Source organism: Fukomys damarensis, unplaced genomic scaffold (genome assembly GCF_012274545.1).
Source record: "Fukomys damarensis isolate Sample0158 unplaced genomic scaffold, DMR_v1.0_HiC HiC_scaffold_27, whole genome shotgun sequence".
Classification (NCBI taxonomy): Eukaryota; Metazoa; Chordata; class Mammalia; order Rodentia; family Bathyergidae; genus Fukomys; species Fukomys damarensis.
This window is the reverse complement of record NW_022900939.1, coordinates 1833503-1857957: the sequence shown is the minus strand read 5'-3', so window position 1 is coordinate 1857957 and position 24455 is coordinate 1833503. Positions and strand designations below refer to the sequence as shown.

The 24455-nt window shown below is 46.5% G+C and overlaps 1 protein-coding gene across 1 annotated transcript; it reads right to left on the bottom strand.

The window, feature by feature from the left end:
• Positions 1 to 11031: 11031 nt before the first annotated feature.
• Positions 11032 to 18877, bottom strand: LOC104868337 (oocyte-secreted protein 1-like). The gene is made up of 5 exons (XM_010633086.1): positions 18772 to 18877; positions 15582 to 15760; positions 13280 to 13380; positions 12139 to 12284; positions 11032 to 11225 (listed from the first exon to the last, which is right to left on the bottom strand). The coding sequence occupies exons 1-4, from the start codon at positions 18854 to 18856 to the stop codon at positions 12140 to 12142; spliced, it is 510 nt and encodes a 169-aa protein (XP_010631388.1). The 5' UTR covers positions 18857 to 18877; the 3' UTR covers positions 11032 to 11225; position 12139.
• Between the last annotated feature and the right edge of the window lie 5578 nt (positions 18878 to 24455).

The window sequence follows — 24455 nt, the reverse complement described above, 5'->3', positions numbered from 1 at the left end:
TATTGAGCAACGCCAGGAGGTGGCCAAGTGTATGTGTCCAAATAACGCGATAAATCCGGAAGTCTTGAAAGGTATGGCTGGGGAGAATGAAATGAGTTCTCTGAGTTTCCTGCTCTAGGGTTCACATGTGTTACTTGTTCTCAGCCTCATGGTTAGGCAAATGGTGGTTTTCAGTAGTTTCCTTCCTTTTCACTCCACTTCGGTTATATTTCATTTTTAATCTTCTGAGAAATTGGATTCAAAGGGACAATGGCATAAAACATAAAAAAGGGAAGTAGAAATTTTAAGTCTGAGATCGGAGCTGGCTGGATCAGGGAGGATGGCGCACGGGAGAATCTTTGGTATGTTGGTTTTGGCCAAAGGTTTTTTTCAGAAATAAATGATTCCCCAGAGAGTTTCTTCACTCAGGAGGGAAACCAGAGAGATGGTATCAGACTGCGCTGCCAGGATAGTGGCTCTCTGTTTCACGTGAGAAGTGAGCCCTAGTGCAGTGCTCTGAAGCTTAGTTATGCACACAGTCAGCTGTTCCCATGACTCAGGACGCGCTTTTTGCCTGGTTCTTGTGACGGTTAAATTTTCTGTGTCAGCTTGATGGGCCATGGGATGCTGAGATTAAATATTACTTCTGGATGTGCCTGTGAGGGTATTTCCAGATAAGATTAGAATTCGGATCAGTGGAGTCACTGAAGGAGTCTCCTGTCTCCCATGTGAGAGGAGATCATGGCAGTCAGTGAGGGTCTGAACAGAGCGTGAGGTGGAGGAAGGAAGGCTCCTGCTAGCCGGTTTGGGCCCGGCTGTCTTGTCCTCACCAGACCTAGGTTCAGGACGTACGCGCCCCATGCTCTGGCTCTTAGGCTTTTGGTCTCATTGGCTTACAGAGTGGCTTTCCCGGGCCTCAACTTGCAGACAGCAGGCAATGGGCCTTCTTAGCCTCCCTGATTGTAGGAATTGATCCCACAGCACCCCCTACCCTGGCTCTCTGTTTTTATTTTATTTTATTTTTTTTTTATGATTCCAGGAGTCTGACTGATACAGGAGTTTGATTAGGTAGCCCATTGTCCAGTCCACAGACAGGCCCACATCCACAGGAAGCATCCCAACAGAAGCCTGGGAGTCTAGGATGAGATGGACGCCATCCAGGTCGGAGTTCGTGTGGGTGTTGTCCCGCGCTGTAAGCAGGCTGCGCATCAGCACCTTGAGTGGGAGGACTCCTTCCTCCACCAGTGGCCGCGACAAAAACATGTCTCCTGGCATTTCCACACTTTCCCTGGAGTTGAACATGGCACCTCTGCCATTCACCCTGAGATAGGAACTATTCCTCAAGTCTTTAAGGAGTTTATATTTTGTGGGAGGATAATCTCATACTTACTAGCTTTATCAATACTGTTTGGCCCTCACCAAAAGTAGGACCAAAAGTATTGCCTTTTTAAAAACCGATTCTTTCCTTATTCGTGTCCTCACTTCTACCCATATATAGATGATTTTCCAGAATTCCTTCTTACAACCACTTGCTTGAGTACACTCTCAGCTTCTCTTGGTCTCTTTCTCCCTAATTCCTTTGTTTTTTTACTTTACCAGTGTTAACTCCAGCTCTGTCTGTGCTGTGTCTGAACCCACATGGTGTAATGAGGCTGCTGTCATCCGACTGTGTGTGTCCCTCAAAATCCATAAGTTGAAACCCTAACTCCAAGGGAGTGCTATCAGGAGGTGGGTCCTTTGGGAGGTGGTTAGGTCAAGGAAGTGGAGCCCTCACAAATGGCCTTAGTGCTTTTATTGAGAAAGCCCTAGTGAAACCTTTCTTATTCCACCACGTGAGGAGACAAAAAGAGGGTCATCCAATCAGCTGCCACCTTGGTCTTGGGCTTTCCAGCCTCCCAAACTGTGGGAAATGATCACTCATTTGTAAGCTGTACAGTTTATGGTTAGCAGCATGAACAGAGTAGGACAGAGGGTGAAGAACAGCACCCAACTGTGCAGATTTTTCTGACTGATCTCCAGTGAATCTGTCACGCTGACTGGCAGTCCAGCCGTCATTCCCTACTGGTTTATTTTTCTATTATCCCTTAAATGGCCAACAAAGCTGCCGCACCTCCTTTTCCAGTCTCACCCTCTGCTGGTGACCTTGATGCCGGCTTCTCTCTGTGCGGCGCCTGTTCATGTGCACATGTTTTGACTGGGTCTTTTATTTTGGGGCGATCTAATATTTTTGAGTTCTTTACATATTCTAGATATTAGTCCACTATATGAAGAATAAATCTATTAAGTTCTCAGAGTCTCAGTTCCCTTACCAATAAAACATCAAAAGTAATACTTCTTATGAGGTGAGATCATACACTACAGTGAATGTCCAACCTTTTAAACATTTATCACCGTAAGAGACACATTGCTTCCCCTCCCTTTGAACACACTCGACCCATCTTTCATGCCACTTTCTGAAGAACTTCTGGAGGTCCTCTTTCATGCCTTTAGTTGCTCTGTCCTGGCTGCTTTGACGTTGTGAGTTCATTCACGCGTTTCCCTTTCATGGCCATTTTGACTTTGGGGCCTAGCCGCGACCCGTGGTACCAGAGCCAGTGGATAAACTGGGTGAGGACACAGTGTCATGTCTCTCTGAGCTGCCTTCCTGGGGGTGGTGGCAGCAGAGGCAGCATTAATTGGTAAAGACACTTACGAAAGAGGACTCCAGAGCTGTTTCAGAAAGTGGCAAGGACAGTGGGATAAGTGTGTTGCAACTGGTGTGGAGGATTGTGAGAGGGATCCAGGGCAATGCGTCTTTTACTGTAATTTAAAATTTAAACATAACGACGTTCTTTGATCAGCCCCTGTGTGTCTTAGTTTTTACGAGAATTCAGTGAGCTACTGTGTAAGAGGCTTCTTAGAACACGGCTTGGCATGCAATGAACGGCTACTTCTATAATTAGCAGCTGCCATTATTCCACAGCAACCACCACACATTCTTCTTGCCTGCAGTCTGCTGGTTATGCTTGGACTCTGTCTTCCCGCCTTCAATCGCTTACCTGATCAGTCCCCCTGCGGCCGCTGTTTCTCTTGGCTGTTACTGTTACTGCCCTAGCCACTGAAACAATGTCCAAATCTGGGTCTCAGCACTTACTTTTACAACTCTGTAAACCATTATGCGCCCAATTCCTGGTGGAATATTTCTGAAACTTTATTAACACATGGAGCGTGTTTAAAGAGAAGTATTCTCAAGGAACACAGTTTGAAATACTCTGCCTTACGACTTTTAATCTATGAAAATGAGAGTTTTGAATTTTCTTTGCAGCAATGGTATGTTGTTATTGTATTGCTTTCTTTGTGGATCCAAGGATCGATGCCAGGGCCTTTGCATGGGGCTACACCCCAGCCCCTTTTTTATTTTGAGGCAAGGTCTTGCTAAGTACAGAGTTGCCCAGGCTGGGTTCAAACTTGTGACCCTCCTGCCTCAGCCTCCTAGAGTTCTAGGATTCCAGGTGTGTACCTCCATGCCCAGCTGTGCTGCTTTGGAAAGGATATTAACATCTTCATTCCTGGTTGAGCCTTGAAGGTTACTGCTGCACTTGAATGAAAGCCACACTAAGTGTGATCCCTAGAAACCTCTGTCTTCTAGTGCCTTTTCTTGCAAGTGTTATCTCACTTTCTTGTACATTATGTTCCACCCTCAGGCTTTGAGTTCCTCTCCTGTGCCAACTTCCTTCTGACCACAGGCCTCTTGCATGTGTGGTTTCCACTCTTGAACAACTTCCTGCCTCCTCCTGTGTCCCACACATCCTTCCTTGTGAAAGCTGTGTCCTTGAGAATGCTCTCCCTGTACCCAGGCTTGTATGCCTTGCTCCTGTTAACCCCTCTCTCAACACGCTGTGCTTTTCCCTGAAGCATTTGTGAGAACTGTAATTAATTATTTCTCAACTATGTTTGTCTCCCTGCCAGACTGTGGATTCCTCAAAGGCAAGGACAGGCTTTCTTGTTCACTTTTGTGTCGCCCAGTGACCCAGACAAAATGCCTATGGCATAGGAGGTTGTCAAATATTTGCTGAGCAGAAGCTCAGATCTTAAGCCAAATGCTAATTCACAGAACCTGTTGGTAGATAATCTCATTGGATAAAGATTAGACAAATATACAGGAATAACCTGGACAAAATAAATAATGGAAAAGGCTTTAATTCCTTGAAGTCTAGTCAAGGGGGCCCCAGTGTTACATCTTTGTAGCTGCCTAGCCATCATTTCTTAGCTAGTCAAGCAAACCCACTTTAAGTCAAACAACGCTCTGCTCATTTCTCCTCTCCCCATGCTGAGAAGGAGGAGCTTGTAGTTTTGGTTATTTACTGGCTCTCCGAAGGTGAGATTGGGAAGGGACCCAAGTACCAACGTGTTTGGAAAAACCCCGGTCCTGTAAGGCTAATTGGCAGAACTCTAAGGACATCAAGAGAGAGCTCCCAAGATACCTTATGAAGTGACTGAAAAGTATGGTAAATGTTTAAAGTTTAAAAATTTATCACAGTAAGAGACACATGGCCGTGAAGCCCCTCAGAACCCTCCCTCTCACTTGAAACACATTTGTCCCATTGTTCCTGCCTCTTTCTGCAGCAGCTCTGGAGTGCTCTTTTGTGCGCGTCTTTAGTTCCACTGAGGTGGCTGCCACAGTGTCCTGAATTGATTCAAATGTTTCCCTTTCCTGATCATTTTGACCGTGGAGTGGAGCCCGCGTTGCACGGTGACAGATGCAGTGAGCGAGGTGGATGAGGACGCAGAGTCGCGTTTTTACGAGCCTGCTTTTCTATTGAGTAGCAGTGGCGGCATTCACTGTATTTTTTTTCAGCTTTAATTGAGTTTATTGGTACATTTTAGGGATACAGCACAGTGAAATTCATTGTTGGGATCTTGTACCTCTACATGACAAGTCTTGATTCTCATTTTTTCCCCTTACCCCTGCCCTCCCTTCACCCCCTCCTCCCCTCCCCATCTACAAACACTTTATTTTCACCTTTTCATCATCTCACATTTTTTTCTTTTCCCTTATTACCCTTTCCAACCCATCCCACCTTCCCTACACCTTTAGCTCCTTTCTTCCCATTTCTAAATGACAGTAATCTTATTAGGATCTTATGTATTATTGCAGATTATTCACACCAGCGAAACTATTTCACTGTATTTTTGATCAGACCTCATAGAGGAAGGAACTCAAGGAGACCTTCAGAGCTGCTTCTGAAAGTGGCAAAGTCATGGGATAAAGTATGTTCCAAGCAAGGGGGGGTATTTGGAGCGGGACTCACAGTAGTGTGCCTTGTACTGTAATACATTTTTAATTAAACATTCTCGGTACATTTTCTCACACTTCTTACTCTGAGCGGCGGGCTCATGGCTCCTGGTCTACTCCCACTAGCTTTCGTGGGGCTGGGAGCATGGGCCCAGGGAGCCACGGAGAGTGCTCATCTACACAGAAGTTATAACTTAACTGAAGGAACTGTCAAACAAGGACTCTCTGCTATTTGGACAAACCAAGAATACTACGACGATGCGCTGGAAAGACAACGGTAATGTAATTGAGGGTTCCCAGTCCCTGGGACACTGCGACGCGGTAGGAGCCACTGTCTGTGTCTATCTCATCCCCTCGCTCCTCTGCCCACGGCCACCACTCTCCTGAGCCGCCCTGACTCGCAGCGCAGCCTGTGGGCACCGGAGGGCAGGCCCAGCTCCATCCACACTTCCGTAAGATCCGGTCCCTTGGCCACCCTGTACCTGGGAGCCCTGGCTCAGGCACGAGTTCCTGGCCCCTGGGCGGAGAATGCTGGGGGCTCGGGATTGGGGTGGTCTTCCCCTCGGTCTGACACATCTCTTTCCCCCCTTGCTCCAGAAAAGCGCATGGTGACTCTGTCTGTCTGCCTGTCTCTCCCATTATAATGGATGGTGTGTAGAGGAGGCGAAAACTGGGAGGGAGGTGTGCAGTGCTGCCCCGGGGGAGGGGAATTTGTCCTCGAGCAGAGAAGAACTGTTCCGTGTTCTGATTCCGAAACCCGAGCCTGTCCCAGTGCTGTGCTGTTTCCAGACAGGGTCCAAGTAGGCCCCCAAAGCCGAGATGGGGGAGACTGGACTCACCACGGGTTTGCCGACTTCTAGCACAGGAAAATAATGATCACGATGAGTCAGAAAGAAGTAAAAGAGATTTAGTAGACAGAAGTTTAAAAGTACATGAAGTACTCAATCACTGGTGTACAGGCCCTGGAGAAAGAGAGAGAGAGAGAGGCACAGTGTGGGCCGGGGCTGGAGAGAGCTAGGTGTTTTTGGTGCGAATCTGTAGAAAGTTTGGGTTTGGTTTCAGGAGAAAAATCAATGGCCCACCCAGAGTAGACGGAATGACTCATTTCGCAGGTGAAAGGATGGTCCACTTTATAGGAGAAGGGCACAGGTGATCTAATTGTGTTTCTTAAAGTCTGGTTTCTGGCCGTCATCTTATCAAATAAGCTAACTTATGGATTTAAAATATCTTTAAGAGATTTCAGGCATGATGGTCCTGGAAGAAAAGAAGCATAAAGCAGCCTAGTCAGACGGTTGCACCTTCCTCCTCCCTGGCCTCTCTGATTTTCCTTGGTCCTTGGGACTCTATTCTCGCAGGAGCCAGAGCCATTCTGTTCACACCAGCGGTGCACTCGTTTCCAGGGACTGCTGTTTCAAAGCACCACAAACCCTGGCTTTGGACTCCAGGTTCCCCGGGGCTCTTCCTAGAACACTTGCTTTCTCCTTCCTGGCTTCACGGATGGCTGACACCCTTGGGGCTCCTCGCCCGGCATCCGTGTCACTTTGCTTCTGCCTCTGTCACTACGTGGCATTTTTCTTTCCCTGTCGTCGTCGGCTCACAGCCAGCTCCCTTTGTCGTCGTCGGCTCACAGCCAGCTCCCTTTGTATGAGGACGGCAGTCCTGTTGGATTAGGGCTCCGCTGTATTCCTATCACCGCATCTTAACTAATTATATCTGCCATGAGCTCATTTCCAAAAAAGGACATTTTGAAGTCCTTGGGGAGACAAAATTCAACCCATCACAGCCAGTCAGGCACAGTGTCCTCTGCCCAAACCCGCTGCGGGTCCCTCAGGCCACAGTGAGAGCAGAGTCTTGGTTATGTCCCAGCAGGCCCTGTGCACTCTGGCTGTTTCCTCAGGGAATACACTTGGGAATCACTGGCCTCCCGTGCCTGTCATCCAGCGGCTGGCACTAGCCTGCAGGACCTGAAACTCTTCCCCTTTCACCATATATGCATTTGACCAGGCTTATTCATTTCTAGTGTTTATTACCACCCAATATGGCATATATTTTGCTTATTTTTATTACCTGCATTATAATGTCACAACATGAGAAAACTGACCATCCAACGTGCACACACACATACACACACACACATACTCTCTCTCTCACACACACACACATCTGCATCTCCAGTGCCTGCAACCAGGCAGGTGTGTGATGCTTTTCCTCCCATTTGAGTCACACAGTAAGATTTGTCCCAGTTGCACATGGAACGGGGTTTGAAAGTTGGTGCTGATGCTCCCTGAAAGGTTGAGGAACAGAGTCACCAGAGGGGCAGGGAGTCCTGGAGATAAGAGTGTGGCATTTTAAGCACCGGGGTCAGAAGGCTTGACTAAGTGGGTGGGGAAACAGGGACTTTGGCTGTGGCCCTGGAGGTTATGTAGAAGAACCAGACCCACTGTGATAATTTGGTAGGGTTACTCCAGCCCCTTAGCTTGGTTTACACTTGCTCTCATGTGTGGCATAAGAGTAATGTGAATGAAAATGCCCATGGGAGCTCTTTCAATTTGCATAAAATGATTTAAAGACTAAATGGTAAAATGCACCAGATTAATTGGTAGCTTCTATAATCTCACAAAGATGAAAGTTTCTTTAATATTGGTTAGAAAAAACCATGGTGTACCTAAAGATGCTACCTTAGGTTCAATGAAAAACCAGAATGATGCTCAGGTATTTGTTGAATGACAGTTTACCCCTGTTCGCCTCCAGAAGACCCATAGGCATCTTCCTAAATCCCGCAGCGCCATCTGCAGGGAAGGGAGCTTCTGACAGCTTGTTTGCATAGAAGTCAGGATAGCTTATAGAGTTCTTGACTTTATAAATATCCTTTAAAACTTACAAAAGCTCATTTTCTTCAGAAGACAGGAGCTCAAAAAGCCAGGGATGGCCCTCAGGATTTCAATTGTTTCCTAGACATTAGGAGTTTTCTGTTTAACCATTAGGAGAATGACAATAAGGTCAGAAAACTGGCAATGTCACCATAACCATCTGAGGCTGTCTCATAAACCATCATGTTACTCTCGACCCATTTGAGGGTCAAAGCTGAGGTGGAAAGTCACTTTATGTGAACAAGACAGAGTAGGCATTGTCTCATATAAATTATAGGACGTAGTTAATGTTTATAAGTAACAATCTTCCTTTATTTTGACATTAAAAATAAAAGGGTGAGCTGCCTGTGGGCTGCAGGTAAGGACACACCATGAGTGTAGCCAGTTGAACAAGCTCTTTGTTTCTGTTCCCAAGTCTTTTCCTGAATGTCACCCTCAGTCGTCCACAGGGGCTGGGAGACCAAGAGCGTGACCCGACCAAGCGTCCCCTGGAAAGATTTCTGTTCACTGTTCTTTCAAGGACACATACAGGGGGGCTCACGTAGGCGTGGGCTGTTCGGTTTGTACTCATATTGTGTGTCGCTCACCCACGACGCAGGCTGGGCCTCTTCCCTCCTCTATCAGCAGATCCCAAGGGGCGTCCCGAGGGCCCGGGGTGTGAGCAGCGGGGAGAGGTGTGGTGCAGTGATCGGCACAGACCGCTGAGCCCCTGCTTGGCACCTTACGGGGCCCTCGGAGCTCCTTGGCATCTGTCGTGGACACGGCAGCTTCACCGTGTAACAGCCGACGTCTCACCAGTCTGCAAGGCCTAGCCCACGGGGGGAAGTTCCGGCTCCAGGGTCACTGGCTCTTGAGTCAGATGTTTCTCCTACAGCACAAGCAGCACCCAAAAGCTGCTGAGTTAAAGGTGTGTGTGCCCGACTCAGACAGCCTGGCTTTCTTTGAGAACTCTAGGGGTCTGTGTGGAGCGGTCCGTGGAGGCTTGTGGCGAGCTGCTGGAGGTATCTTCCTTGCTCTGGTTTCACCACGGCCACCTGCCTGCTCCGGGGGATCGCTCAACAGGGTCTGCGGCGAGCGCCTTCCCAACTGCATGGGCCAAGGGAAAGTGTTTTTAGCTGCGCACTTTGTTGCCCTCAGAGCTGGAAGAGACCTACTGAGGTCTGTGCTCACCTCTTCACAGTGGGAGGACGAGACCCTGTGACGGAATGTCCGTCCGGCACATCCCCGACCACGGGTGCGAACACTTCAGAGACGTTTTGGGACTTTAAAACTCAGGTGTCTCCGGGCTGTAGTGTGAGAGGTGACAGCAGTGCTGAGGCTATGGGACAACACCATGGACTCACACTGTTGTCTGTTCCAAGTGAACTTACTTTCTGATTTGCCATGGCCAGATCAGCAGCCACACATCCTATCTTGCTCTTACTTTCTCTCTCACCCCTGAACACAATGACTTCACAATGTCCCAAATCCAGAAATCACCAAGGCATCTTCTGTTCTCACCGGAGCCGATGAGGTGTAATTTCTCTAGAACTTCATTAGTACAATTTCCTGTACAGTTGCCTGGAATATTTGTTAAAATGCAAATTCCCCATCCCTACCCAGTGCATCCAGATAAGGCCTATCATTTCCACTTTAAACTAAGTAACCAGGTAATACTTAGAGTTTGTCTTCGAACACCCCAGGAAATATTAAAGAAATATTTCTTGACCCTTCTGTTTGTTTGAAATCTCATTTAGTCTTCAGTTCGGAATGAGCCAAGAGGGCTGAGCCAGCTCCTACTGTGGTTCCTACTTCTGTACCCAACACATGACCATGACCTATAAAAACACAAGAGAAAGCTAAAAACTCGATGAAAATGCCACAGGGCAGCAGTAAAATGGAGCCGTGAGAGGGAGGACACCGCTGCATGACGGGTTTGAGGGCCTGCATCTGGCTTGTTACGGGACGCGCTCCACATGGGCCGGGAGCAGTGCTGAGCTCAGTGCATGAAACCAGAGGTCCGAGTGCCTCCCTCCACCCTCGCCTCTGCTTCATCTCCACCTGGAGCCTCCGTCTTCCCTCCCACTGCCACCTTCCTCTCCATCTCTTCCTGTTCCTGGTGGTCAAAGCCCCTCTCTTCCTGTGACCTCACTGCCACCACCTTTAACTAAACCCTTCTCGGACTAAACCCTTCTTCACACTGGATTCCAGGAGCCACAGAACATGAGGATATTTCCCGGGTGTCTTCCATCTTTCTTTTCTCTTTGGAGCTGGATTATGGGAAACTTTAAATCACAACAATACATTTGTTTCTAGGCAGTTCTTTAATCAATCCCAGACAGATTAGTGGGATATCCAGGCTATGCCATTTCTGGATTAACCTTTGACCACACGTACTAAACAACTAATGAAAATACAAACTCACATACAACAAGTTTTACATAGGACAAATCACTATACCACAGTTGTTTTAGTTCATTTGAGATGCTGTAACAAAATGCCCATAACCCGGGTGGCTTACAAACAACAGAGGTGGACCTCTCACTCTTCTGGAGGCTGGGAGTTCAAGGTCGAGGCACTGGCTCATCTCGGGTCTGGCGAGGCCCTGTTTGCTAGTTTGTAGTAGGCGTCTTCTCGGGGTCATCACTCAGTGGAGGTAAAAGTAGGCTACCCAGCCTGAACCTGATTTATGAGTGTGCTAATCTCATCTGCAAGGGCCCCACCTCCAAGATCCAGTTGCCTCCCAAAGGCTCACTTCTTAATACTGCACCATTGAAATTAGGTTTCCACAGATGAATTTGGGAGTCGGGGAAGAGACGTTTAGACCATAGCAACATTAATAAACAACAGACAATCTGTTAAGAGAAAGCATTTTATTATAGCTCTTCACAAAGCTAAAAACAGGAGGATCCTCCTTAATAAGGGGTCAGGAAAGTATAAAGAGCCATTTCATTAAAAATCAAGTCGTTTAAAACATTTTAAAATGTAAGATAGGCAGGATCCTTAGGCACAGCTTCTAACATGTCCAGCGGCAGCAGCCACAATTTCTGGGCATTATTTCCGCTTCTGAAAACTCAGGTGGAGAAAGAGCAGTGGAGAAGCACTGGAGCAGGGAGTTTGCTCTGCAGAGAGAAGGATCAGAAACTTCTGTTGCAGTGTTTTCTGAAGTTTTGTCTCGGGAGAGCCAGTGTTCTTAAATCTCTGGGACAGGTAGAGAGGGTAGGAGGAGAAGAGGTGCTGTTTGGGGTCACGTCCCCACAGAACTGAACGTAGGCACTGCATCTCTCTGACGAGTATTTGGCCTTCTCGTCACTAGGAGTTCAGTGGAGATTTGCAGAATGTACTCAATACTACACCACCCCTAACACACCCCAAGTGTGGAAGGGTGGGCACCATCTTTCTGATATTCAGCTCCCTCTCCTTTTACATGTTAGAGAATTGATTTTAATTGACAAATAAAAATTATATATATCATGTAGCACATGATGTTTTGAAATGTCTGGACATAGCCGAATGGCTAAATACAGCTCTTTTCCTTCAGACATAGCTACATGCAAAGCTGGAAACACATGTAGGTATGCAGGAGTTCAGAATTTCCCTTCACAGTTGTCTCGGAAGGAAGAGCCACTTACTTTAGGGAGTGTACTCCCTGGCAGGAAGACGTAAGCCCTTTCAGGACAGATTTTGGGTCTAAGATATTTCCAAGTGTGGCTTCTCAAGGGCCATTTATGCCGTCAAAGTCTGCATTCTTTGAAGCATTTCTAATATTACTACCAACATCAATGTATGCATTCTGGTAAAAATATTTCACTTAGTGGGTCTTATCCAAGGTTCCTGAAGGAAAATCTTTGCCCCAAGTTTCTTCTTTCACTTAATATCAAACCAACAAGGGCCACCATAAAACCAGTCTCCTAATAAGCAAAGATGCATTGATCAGCTTACATATAAAAATTGGATCAGTTTCCTTGTGGAACTGTTTGCTAGTCTAAGACACACTCGGACGGCTTCCATGTACGCCCCTCTGAGTAGCCTCACCTCAAGTTTGCAGTTGCCTCTGCAAAGTGTACAGGGCTCTTCCTGAGCTCTCCGAGGAGCTCTCCGAGGAGCTCTCCCAGGAGCTCTCCGAGGAGACATTCTCTTCACAGGCGTTGCGTTCTTTGTTTTTGATAGCAGCTGGATGGCTGCAGAAAGGCAGGAAAGATAAGAAGGAGGGGTGGGTCCGAGACTACTCCCGTCCCGTCCCGTCCCGTCCCGGTGTTGGAGTCTCAGGACCCAGCCAAGGCCCGGTCCTTGCCTTTCCCGACTTGCACCCTTTCCTGCCAGTCATGATGGAGCCCTGGGAAGGGCTACTGTTCTATTCTCTGTCTGAAGACTGGGTCATAAGTGTAGTGCCCGAACCCAGTAAGCTTTATGTCAATGAGGGCCACTCCCAAAACCCCACCAGAGACGCTGGCCAAGTCATCAATTTAGAGTTTGATGATCTCAGACCACCAATACTGGGTGGTGTCCAAGCGAGCCCCTAGCTGCATGAAAATGTAAATGCTACCTAGAGATCACGGAGATGGTGAAAACCTTTAACTACTTAAAACAAACATTTCAGTTTGCAACTCCTCCCTCCCTGGCCTGCAGGTTCACAATAATAAAACTGTCTGCTCTCATCACCGTGTTAATTTATTTCAGGTCTCTAACGTTCCTGATTGGTCCCGGCGAAGAGATGAGAAACAGACTTTGTAGTACGGATATTAATTATAACGTACTGAATTCTCAGTGCAAGAGCTGTTCAGGATAGAGTGAAGTTAGCCGTGTAGCCTTACACGCAGGCCTGTGCCGCTGCGCAGAGACTCAGCTCGCAGCAATCACGGCACTGGCCGCTGGGTCCCGTGTGCATCTGGAATTCCGTGCTGCCCCTTTTACGTGCAGGACCTCATTTAACCCTCACCCTACACTTGTGAAACAGGCACCGTCTCTGCTCTTTAAAGATCAGGAAAAGCCGCGGAGCTCAAAGACAAGGAACAGAGGAAAACACTGCACGGAGAGAGTGAGACTTGCACGGGGAACGGGGCAGTGCCGACCCAGTGACTCCACCTCCCCGTGCGAACTCCCCACCCCTGCCAGCCAGTGAGATGCACGTAGCAGAGGCAGAGGGAGCGCAATGGGTTGGGCAGGGCGAACTCACCGGGGCACAATGCAGACCACGGGTATTGTTGCGTAAACGTCTGACAGCATTGATACAAAGAAGATTTCAGACTCGAAAAGGAGCAGATCCTCTGGAAGAACCTGAGGCAACAAAGGAAAAGTCAGAGTTGGCCCAAAGACCTGTCAGGGGACAGTGGCCCAGGGCTCGGCTGGCCCACACGGTCCTGATCGCTGAAGGTGCCTTCCCGGGGACCAGAGGGCCGTTTTCTAAGTAGCCAAGAAGGACAGACTCCGGGAATGGGACAGGCTGGAGGGAGGCCGGAGGAGCACCTGTCACTTGAGGTTTGCTTCGAATCTGTTATTCATTCGGATCAAGAGAGGGCTTACAACTTATTCTTTGTGAAGCTTTTCTATACATTTTGGCCTTGAGATGCCAGACAAAGTCCTTGAAGGCCAGATGAGTAAAAAGTACGATAGATTTTTATAAGGCGTACATCGGTTAGGTTACATGTTCTTCGGAAATAGCACATGGCTTGGGAAAATGTGAAAGATGCATAGCAAACATGCAGACTTCGCTAATTTCATCGTCTGGGAAGTACCACAGTGAATTTTTGCGTATATTCTCTTCATTTTTAATATTCACTTAAAATGACCAAAATTTCACTGATTGTTCTGGCCGTACGAGCTCTCATTAACACCCTAACATTTTATATTGTGCCATGAACATCGTTTTAAATTCTATTTTAGAAAAGTTAAAATTAAAAGAAAATTAAGAGAAAAGATACTTCGGCCAAGGTTTCTCATAGAAGGTCAGAAGGGATGAGACTGGTTTTGTCTGAAGGCAAAATATCCCTCAGGGCTTGTAGACTGCCCGTCCCTGTCCCCCTCCCTGTGCCCGCCTTTTACCCGTCCTGGCCCTCAGACAGGGAAGGGCTACTGGAGTCTCCATGGGGCTGAGACATCCGGCTGTCAGACGATACTCCCTTGTCACTTGAAAGTGTCAGGTGTGACAACCATGCAGGTGACTCCACATTTTCCTGTGCCACAAAGGGCTGGCAGTTTCCCGAGTGCCGTGGAGCTGCCTGGCTGGCTCTGCTGCAGAGCATTACATTTCTGTTACGGACCGGAGCCCAGGTTCTTTGGGCTTTGGGGGTCCTGGGTCCTCTGTCCCAGTTACTGGGTTTTGCTCTTGTGGGTGAAAACAGCCACTGACAGGAAATACATGAACAAGCATGGCTGTGTTCCGATACAGCTTTACTTATGGACACTGCAATTCAAACTTTGCATTTTTATATTTATTATTTTTCTACAATTTGGGCTATAAACAATATTCTTTTTTTATTCACTAAGTTTATTGGCACATTTTAGGGCTACAATGTGACATTCCTCGTTGAGAATTTGTAATTTTACATGACGTACCTTGGTTCTTATTTTTTTCCCCATTCCCCTGTCCTCCCTTCACCCCCTCCACCTCTCCATATATATATATATATATATTCTTTTTTTTTTTTACTGGGGATTGAACTCAGGACCTTGTGCTTGCAAGGCAGGTGGCAGCAGCACTCTGGCCCTCACATCTCCCTATTTACAAAGACTTTTTTCTGTTTTTTCCTTTTCTCATATTTATTTCTTATTCTTCTTCCCTTTCCCAACCCCTCCCCCCCCCTTCCCCTTTGGACCTCTTTTCCATATTACACAGTATCTATTATACATTTTGATCCTTGTTTACACTTTCATTTTCTAACACCAGAGAAACTATTTGTATTTACACATGTGTGTCCTATTTATTTCACTTAGAAGAGTATGGCCTCAGTGTGCATCCACTTAGCTATAAATGCCTCTAGTTTCTTGTTCTTTATGGCTGAGTAGTACTCCGTTTTACTAAAAACCCACATTTTCTTTATCAAGTCACCAATTGACAGGCAACTAGGCTGTTTCCAAGCTTTAGCTATGACAAACTGTGCTGCTCTGGACATTGGGTATGCATCTGTCACTGTGGTATGATTCTTTTAATTCTTCACAAACACTATTCTTAGTGGGTGACAAAAAAAAAAAAAAAAGGGATAGGCCAGATTAGGGCTGCAGACTCTGAGTAATTTATTGCCTCAACTTAAAAAAAAAAGCCCATTCTTTTTCTTATATGAGGACAAATTCCACATCTTCCTTAGAAACTGACAAATGAGAACTTACCACTTGTTGGCTCATTTTTTCTTGCCTTTCATGGCCCATGTGACAGTTGGCAAAATCAGTTGAGCCCATTACCAGAAATAAAGAACGCCCCCAAACCTTGGCATGGAGTCGCGTCTGGGAAGATTTAGTGAGTTAGGCAAATATCTCATTACCTCAGTCCTGATCTCACACTGATTGGTGTGGTACAGAAACTGGTAGAATCCGGGATGTACAGAGCTTACAGGACAGGTACGCCCTAGATACACTTCTTCAGGGGCCATTGGGATGTCACTGTCAAATGCATTTTGCTTGACTCTGGCGAGGAACCAAGTGGGGCTGCATCGTACATAGACTGTGGAGAGGCAGAAGGGAGACAGTCAGACAACACGGTGGCCCAGAAGGTCAGGGACACACAGATAGAAGGCGCTCCCATTCGCAGAGGAAAACACACAGTAGACAGGATCTCTGGACCTCTCTTTTAAGACACCCAATGTCCTCTCATCCCCAAGAAGAACCCAGGGGATGCTGCACAGTGGACCCTTGACTTGCAAACTCAGCTCGTTCCTGAGGGCTGTAACTCAGGTTGGTCAGTGAAGGCTCAGGCCCCTCTACACAGCCTTCAAAGTCTCTCTCCTGCACACAGCCGACCTCAGCATCCTGAGAGAGGCGCTGGCCCAGGATTTCCCAGTGAACCCCACACAGGAAAGGATGCTGTGATGCTCCTTTCAGAAGTCTTTAAGGATTAAATCTGTATCTGAGACCATCTGGAAGCAAAAGCAGCCAGCATTCTGTTGTAACTCAAGACTTTGATTATAAGTTACAACTAAAATTCTGGTCATGACCCAAGTTGCTTGTATGTCAGGCCAGTTGTAACTCAAGAGTCCACTGCATATGAGTGAGAATCAACCCAAAGGTAAAGTCAGTTCCACTCTCCAGTTATGCAGTAGAGACCTTCTCCGGGGTGGCACTGCTGTTCGTAAGTTTAGCCAATGAGCTGTCATTTCCAATTTAAACTCTTAGAAAGCAGAACATGTGTTCCAATTCTGGTATCTGTGTTCAACCTTAGTACTTTGTGAAGCAGCAAACACAGTATTGGACTAAACGGATACTCGTGAAGTCAGGGCAGACAGAAAGGTAGCAATCAGAGCTCAGCCCAGGGCATTTTTCCAATATTTTTTTCTCTTACTATTGTGACATAGTAATTACACTCTTTACTTTTCCTCTTTCCATTAGAGTAGAAGCTGCACAAGAATAGAAATGAGTTCCATTTTGGTCTTTGCTGAATCAGAGCCAAGAACAAGCCCACAAGACGTGTACATGGTGTGATTGGGGAAAGGCGGTATGGACGATACCACCCGTGCTGAGAAGGAGCCCGCCCGGGGCCCTGTCTGACCACCGGGCTGTGATCGACGTGGGCTGGTGCAGAGCGGGAGACAAAAAGAACTCTCCTGGGTCTTGCTGACAAGGAGCTGGAAAGAGCAGCTGGCTTCAAGATTGGCTAAATCCTGAAAGAGGTCTGAACCTATAATCAGCGTACTTATTTCTCACCTGTTATTGTATTTCTAAAATACACTTCCGATGTATTCTGATGGTAGACGTCGTGATGGGAAGACACGCAAATGTGCTCTGCGATGACTCCACGGTGAAGCAGATCCGCAGAGCCTCCCGCAGCCTCCCATTCTGGTCCTTTGTGGCGAGAGCAGCTGTGGCCTGTTTCCTTAGCGGAGTTCCTGAGCACGTCGTCCCCAGCAGCCCCGTGTCGCCCGCTGGTCCCCACACTTGCACATTCACGTCTGCTTTGTACTTCCTGACCCACAGCCTTTCATTTCCCTCCTCCAGCCCAGCGCTCAGTGTTTTACTCTGGTTTTGTACATTTGCTTTCTTTCTCATTAAGCTTCTCGGTTCATCTTAGGTGTACATTATGATCACATTCATCATGGGGAACCTGCATCTTTACATGATCCATCTTGGTTCTCATTTTTTCCCATACCCCTGCCCTCCCTTCATCCCCTCCACCCCATCCTACCTGCAAATAGGGTTTCCATTCTTGTCTTTTCTCATACTGATTCTTTTCCTTGTTTCCTTTCCCCTACCCCTCCCACTTTCCCTTTGGATAAAAATGCATAATAGGTAATGCATATTTGATTTAAAATTCTTTTCACTGATAAGTGAGATCAGAGAATGTTTTTCTTTCTGCATTTGACTTCTCTTACTTAGCATTGTAACCTCACCGTCCATACACGCTGCGGCAAATGGCAGGACCTTCCCGTTTTTAAAAGGCTGAGTACTGTTCTGCTGTGTGCACGTATTCGCCATGAGCCAGAGGGGACCTGATTCATGACATAGAAACTCATTTGGTGGGGCAGGAGGGCGGGAGTGAGGGTCAGGAGTGAAATCAGAGGGGTCAGCTACTGAGGACATTCTGGTACACCAGGAACAGCTGTGGTGGCTTGTAACTTCAGTTGCTGAAAGCATGGAAAGAACCAGAGGATTCTAGGAAGAGTGTGGATGCACGCAGATATAGGGCTTAGGAAGAAAAGGGTAATTTTATAAGTTTTTCCACCCTGAGAATCTGAATAAATGATGCTGCTATTGCCTGAGATAAACTGGGAAGAGAGAAGCTTATGATTTGAAAAAGCATGCATTTTTGCTTTAGAAACAGTAGTTTTAACATGCATAATGGACATTCAAGTTAATATCTTGCATAGGTAGTACAGCTCAAAAGAGATGTTACCATCAGTGATAAGAGCTCTGAGAATCCACCATATAGAAGATACTAAATTAAACTTACATGTGGCAGAGAAGAATTGAAGGATCTCACCCAAACTTCTGAGATATATATATATATTGGTACCCAGGCCTTCTCTTCCGAATTTCTGGGATTTTTTTTTCAAACTCTTAGCATTTTGCTCTACCAAGCCAAAAAATAAAGGTCTCTCTGAGGATCTAGAAAGCATTTCATAGCCGTGCTGTGAGGGTAGATTTATACCCATCATTTCCCAGAGTCGGATATACGAGAACCCTTCAGCCCCACGCTCCTGACAGCATGATACGACCTCCAGGGGAGAAGGGACAGGAGAGGAAGACACCAGTGCTCAAGCCCGGTGAGGACAGAAGGGATTCCAATGTCTGCCACTGAGAACGGAATATTTAGCCCCTTAGCTATTAGCAACACAGCAACAAACTGAAACATCCACATTGGAAAAAGCCAAAACCAAAGCCAACGCATTATTATTATTGTTGTTGTTATCATTTGCAGGGCTGGGGAGTGGACCCAGGCAAGCACTCTACAATTGAAGTCACACCCCCAGCCCTTATGCCTTATTATTGGTGACTCCCACCTCTCTATTATTTTGTAAATACCTGGCTGCTCTCCCAAGTCCAAAGAGCAAGTCCCAATCAGAGAAAAAAGAAGCAGCAGCTTTCCAAACTCCAGGAAATCCTCCATGTCAGAGCTCAGGGCAGCGCCCAGCTGGAGAGCAGGAAGTGGCTCAGGGCCCACCTGACAAGCTTTGTACCTCCAGGAACCCATCAGATGTCCTCAATAATCCGTCCTGAGGGTGGCCTGGATGGGAACAGCCTCTACTTGTTACAGACCCGAGCTTCTGAAACTTAGCGGTGTGACAGGTACTAAAGATCAGGGAGGCCAGCAGAGCGATGGGCCACCTGGAGCTCCCCATGGAGGGTACCTTCTGTGGGTCCCAGGACATATCTGGGGCTCATTTCTTGCAGCTGCAGGATCGCTGAGTTTCAGAGGGCTGGTCAGGTTTCTTGCAGGTTTTTTTGTTTTTCCCTAACCTTTCCATTTCTGCACAGCCATATCTGTAGGTGGGGTGGGGTTTGGCTATGAGCATCTTCAGGGGGCACTGCCTTTGTGGCAGAACCCTAAAGCAGTACTCTGAGGTTCGGTGGGACCCGGACAGACACTTTTGCCTGCTCTACATTATCACTATGAGGCAGCCTTTGTCGGGGACTATTCTTAAGGCTAGTTCTTGTTTGTTTGTTTGTTTGTTTTTCAGACAGGATCTTGCTATGTAGCCCAGCCTGGCCTCGAACTCATGGGGATCCTCCTGCCTCAGCCTTCTTAGGGCTAGGATTACAGGTCTTGCTACCATGCCCAGCTAGGCTAGTTATTGATTCAATGTTGGGAAATACTTAGTGCTAAAGTAGAATTCCTTTATCACCTGGAAATCCTAATGTATTTTTTTAAAATCAAGAGCTCACTTTAGAAAAAAGAGATTATCATTTGGCTCACGTGAAGCATATTAATTTTATATGAAATTCTTTGCTGGAGATTTGAATAGTAAACCCGAATCACCTTCACTTGTTTAAAAAAGTGTGGATCACTGGTCCCGATCACCAGGATTTCCAAGCTGGTGAACCTGGGGCAGAATCCAAGGGTATGCATTACTTGTGTGTTTCCAGATATGACTGTTACTCTCAGTAGTGAGTCCACGCTTTGTGGACCATAATTGTTTGATTAAAATGGGGAGATAGAGGTCTCTCGTAATATAGATGATGACCAATTTTATTGTCATTTGTTTAGGATGAATTTACTTCTCAGTGTTCTAGTTTGAAAAATCAAGGGTGAATAGTTTTTGTCTATATTTTAAAGAATTTTACCCCCTTCCTTTTGTAGTCCAATCAAGTACTGTAACTGATTTTATCCTTGAGGTCAGGGATTTGTTTGTTTGTTTGGTGCCGGGGATTGAACTCAGGACCTTGCACTTGCGAGGCAGGCAGAGGAACCACTGAGCTAAACATCTGGCTCCCAGGGATTTTTTTTTTTTTAAATCTTTGAATTTATGTGCGAAAAGGGGTAGGGGTAAGAAATGGGAATAATAAAAACCATGGAATTATTATTGTTTGTCAAGTTTTCTGCATCTTACAGGTACATTTTGCTGTGTGTGAGACGACGGAGGATGGTTACCCTGATGAAAATGTGAGGTTTCATCGCGTTTAGTTTGGTATGAGCAGGACACACCAGTATCACCGTAAGCCCTAATGTGGGTGGGTGGCATTGCCTAGGACAAAGCTACAAATGGGAGTGCAGTGTGACTCACCTGCTCAGACCGTACAGACGGTCTGCATTCAGACTTGCACATCACACATTAAAGCACCGGTGACCACACACGTTCCCATTTCCTAGCCACTCTGGAAAGTGCACACTTACAAATTAAGCTGAGATGGACCGGCCGTTCATCTTACAATGGCCTGGTCAAACTTCTCGGGAGGTAGGCAGTGTTTTTGTACTAAAAATAGGCATGAGGATGACTACTTCAATTGCTCCTGTTTATAAATCCTATCACTTTTAACCCCACAATGTTTGACTCTACTTGGGAAAGGAATTCTGGAGCCCTTCTCCTCTGGGTCCCTTCTTTACAGTTCATGTCCCCCCCAGTCTGTGGCTTGGACTGGTGCAATAGCTTAAAGTTAAAATGGCTGCATTCCACCAACACTGTTAAACGAGGAGAAAAAGCAGTCAGCAACCTTTGGGTTTACCGAGCAGCTGAAATTCGAGCAACAGTAGGCTACGTGAAGGAAGGACGGAGTGCTGCTCTCCTCTTGCTGATCCCAAACAGTCTCCCTCCTCACTGACAGTCCCCAGGGGCCACTGTCCAGGGGCACTGCACTCGGGAGGAATCCTCGGAGCTCTCTGGTTGAGGCACAGAAGTCCAAGTTCCCGGACCTGTGACATCTTTGTAGGACTTGAGCCCTTTGACGACAGGTTCCATGTTGTGGGTCTTTAGCCACATGGTAGCAGACGTGCGCTCTGTGGAGAGAAGCCAGTGACTCGAGGTCACAGGAGTAGGAAGAGCTGGGACCATGCATCATGCCGGCTTGTTGGTCTTCCGTCTGACCACCCCACCTTCTCCCGGGAGACTGAGATGTTTGATTTATGCTTGGCCTGGACTCTTTTCCTGAGTTTTAGGGTCACCTCTCTGGTTAGCTGCTAGAATTGAAGAGGATATTTGACACAGTCCTTTCAGCGAGGACATTTTCTTAGAGAACTCATGATTTCAACCCACTTCCTATTTTCTCCTTATCTCCATCAATAGCACCGCAATCCATGTGATACCCAAGCTTATTCCCAGCTCCTCTCCCTTCATACCCACATCCTCTGTACTGCAGTCTTTTCACTTTTATCTTCAAAGTTTATCTCACCCCTGTTCATGTCCACATCAACACCCAGGTCAAGTTACCACTGTCTTACTCCAGAACTGGTCAGCAGCCTGGTGCGGGGGTGCCCACCTCCTGTTTCCCTCTCTTTGTAGGACAGATGTCACCAGCATGCTACAACTTCCCAATTGTTTTTTCTCAGAATCTGTATAAAATCTGAAATCCTTGTGGCCACTAACACCCTTATTGCCCTGGTTACTGAATTTCCAGCTCTTGGAGGAACAAACACCTTCAATGTCCTTTCTGGGGTGCTCTGGGAAGCAGTTGGACACCTGGAATCGAGGGCAGTTTGAGGTCAGTCTTTGTAGGATGCTGAAGGCCAGTCCATGCCTGACCTCCTTGACTGAAGGGAGTACTGGATTGTTTAAGAAAGGGATTGTTCAGAGTTGTAGTTCAAGAAAAACTGACACTGATAATCCAGAGGGGAAGAGAGGCAATCACATAAGGGAGGCCAGTTACGAGTGTCTGATTGAGTAATTCAGTCATGTGGAAGAGAAATTGGCCCAAGGGTGACTTCTTGGGAAATTCCAGGAGCTCCCACATAGGAGGAAGTGGGAGGTGAGGAAGAGACTAACTCTGGGAAAACCCAGAGGAAATAACAGCAACTTGAGTACCGCACTCATCCAACAGCGTTTTCTGGGCCCAAGGGGAGGATAAAGCATGGTACTGATGAGAATTACTAAGTTCTGTTAGGATGGGACAACAAAGTCCTAGCAACCAAAAGACCTGGGACTCTCATCATTGAGAAATTATCCCATCAAAGCACCCCCAGTCCATGTTCACTTTGATACCAGAGCAAATCCACATCAAGGAAACAAGTAACAGCAGCTGCCCTTCCAGCCTGAGCAAAGCCTCCATCATGCTACCCATTGGGCTGAGGCCTCTGCAGGCAACAAGCAGACCAGAGGACCTGGGAAGCCTGAGTACTTTAATACCCAGGGCCACTCAGATGTGCTCAGTTAGCCCAATTTAGAGAGCAGAGAGGGCACTGGTGCATTGTGAGCGCCGGCCCCTGACCCTATCCTAATCTCTTGGGTGTAGAAAGCCACAGCATCCTATAAAGTGAACCCAGCCAAGCCTGATGGAGTGCTTGCTCACTGAATTGATTTTCCTTCTGGGACCTTTGAAGACCTTGAAAAATGTCATTCATTGGCCAGTTTTTTGGTATTCTTTGAGTTGATTTGGGGATGCCATAAAGCTGTGCCTAGTGATGCACTTACTCTGTTGTTGGAGTCATACATTTAGTCTGAATTCCTTGGGTGCTTGCAGGAGCCACAGCAGCAGCTGCGGGGTTACCCAGTGTGAGCAGTCCAGGAGGGAGAAGCCAGCAGGCCAGGAGGTGCTCCTTGAACAAGCCTGTATTGTGCAAAAATGTCCCTTGGTAGAGTCCTAGTCTTTTCAGTGATTTCTTAGTGTCTTCCACAGAGGTCTTTATCTTTTTCTTTTCCACCAAGTCTTTCCTATCCCAAGAGAAACAGTGGGCTACCAGGCACTGGTGGATGCTTCTGGCTGAACACCTCCCATTTAGTCTGTATTGCCTGAAGGTTTTCAAAATTCCTACCATCTATGAGAAGCTTACGTTTCTTCAAGATGACGCTAATGAACGCATTCATTTGACTAGTAGCATCACTTTTCCCATACTGGGATTTGTACAAGCTCAAGGATATGCTGTCAGTGTGCGAGCACATAATTGAAGATAAAAGTCAGATATGGCAAGTTATTAAGGGGCTCCTGGAGAATCTGTTAAGAGAGATGCTTCTCTGGAAAACAATTTAAAATGTTATTTAAAATGCAAATAAAAGGATGCCATTTTATAAAGGAAAGGAAAATTCTTATGAATACTGAGAACAAAGCTCTATCTCAAGTATAAAGCTTCTGTGTAACTTTATCCACACTATGGTTTTGCATGCCATTGGAGCTGCTCCTGCAGTGCCACCATGCAAAGGAAGCTCAGGATTTTGTCCAGGAACATCCTAGACAGGAGCTGAGGCAATTGTATTAGGGCACATTGTGCTTAACAAGCTTCCAGATCAGGAATAGAAATTCACGCATTCCTGCATTAGTGGAAGGTGTTACTGATCATAATAGTCTTGTTATTCTGTCATTATCTCGTAAATTTTCTATATAAATAAAAGGTCTCCATGGCCAGCTTCCGGACTGAGCCCCTTTGGGTGGATACCAGTCCAGAAATCCACAGTGCCGCCATGGGCACTTTTGCTACTTTTGAAGGAAACACCAATTCCTCATAGCCCCAGGGAAGATTGTGCTGAATAGCTGACTCATAATATAATTTGATACAAAACCTAATTGAAAAAATGAAACACATGCATATCCACTAAACTCTAAATATTATATGGCTTTTATAACCCAGCATGGCATGTCACCTTAAGAAAGTGGCAGACATAAAGGCAATGATATAAAAAGTTCTTCAAATCTCTTTGTGAACAGTATAAATTCCATTTATGTCATCAGGACCTAAATGTGTCACTGGAAGCTGTTACGAAGTGGTAATAGTAATGGTAACTGCTGCAATATCATCAAGCAACATATAAATTATTCTTCTGTACCACCTACATGGAGATTCTGAAATTGCAAATCCCTCCCCTTGGTGGTCCATTAGCCACATTTCACATATTGCATAGGACAGGATTTCAGACGCATTCCGTGCTTGGGAAGACACATGGAGAATATAATCTAGACCCCCCTTTTATATTTCCCTCATCCGATTTTCTGAATCATTATCATCAATCACAATTATTTCACCCTGGAAGAGGAAAAGCTGGTTGTGGTGAGGGCTTTGGCCGTGTTTCCTTTTTTTTTTTTTTTTTTCCTTTTTTTTTTTTTTTTTTTTTTATGGTACTAGGGAT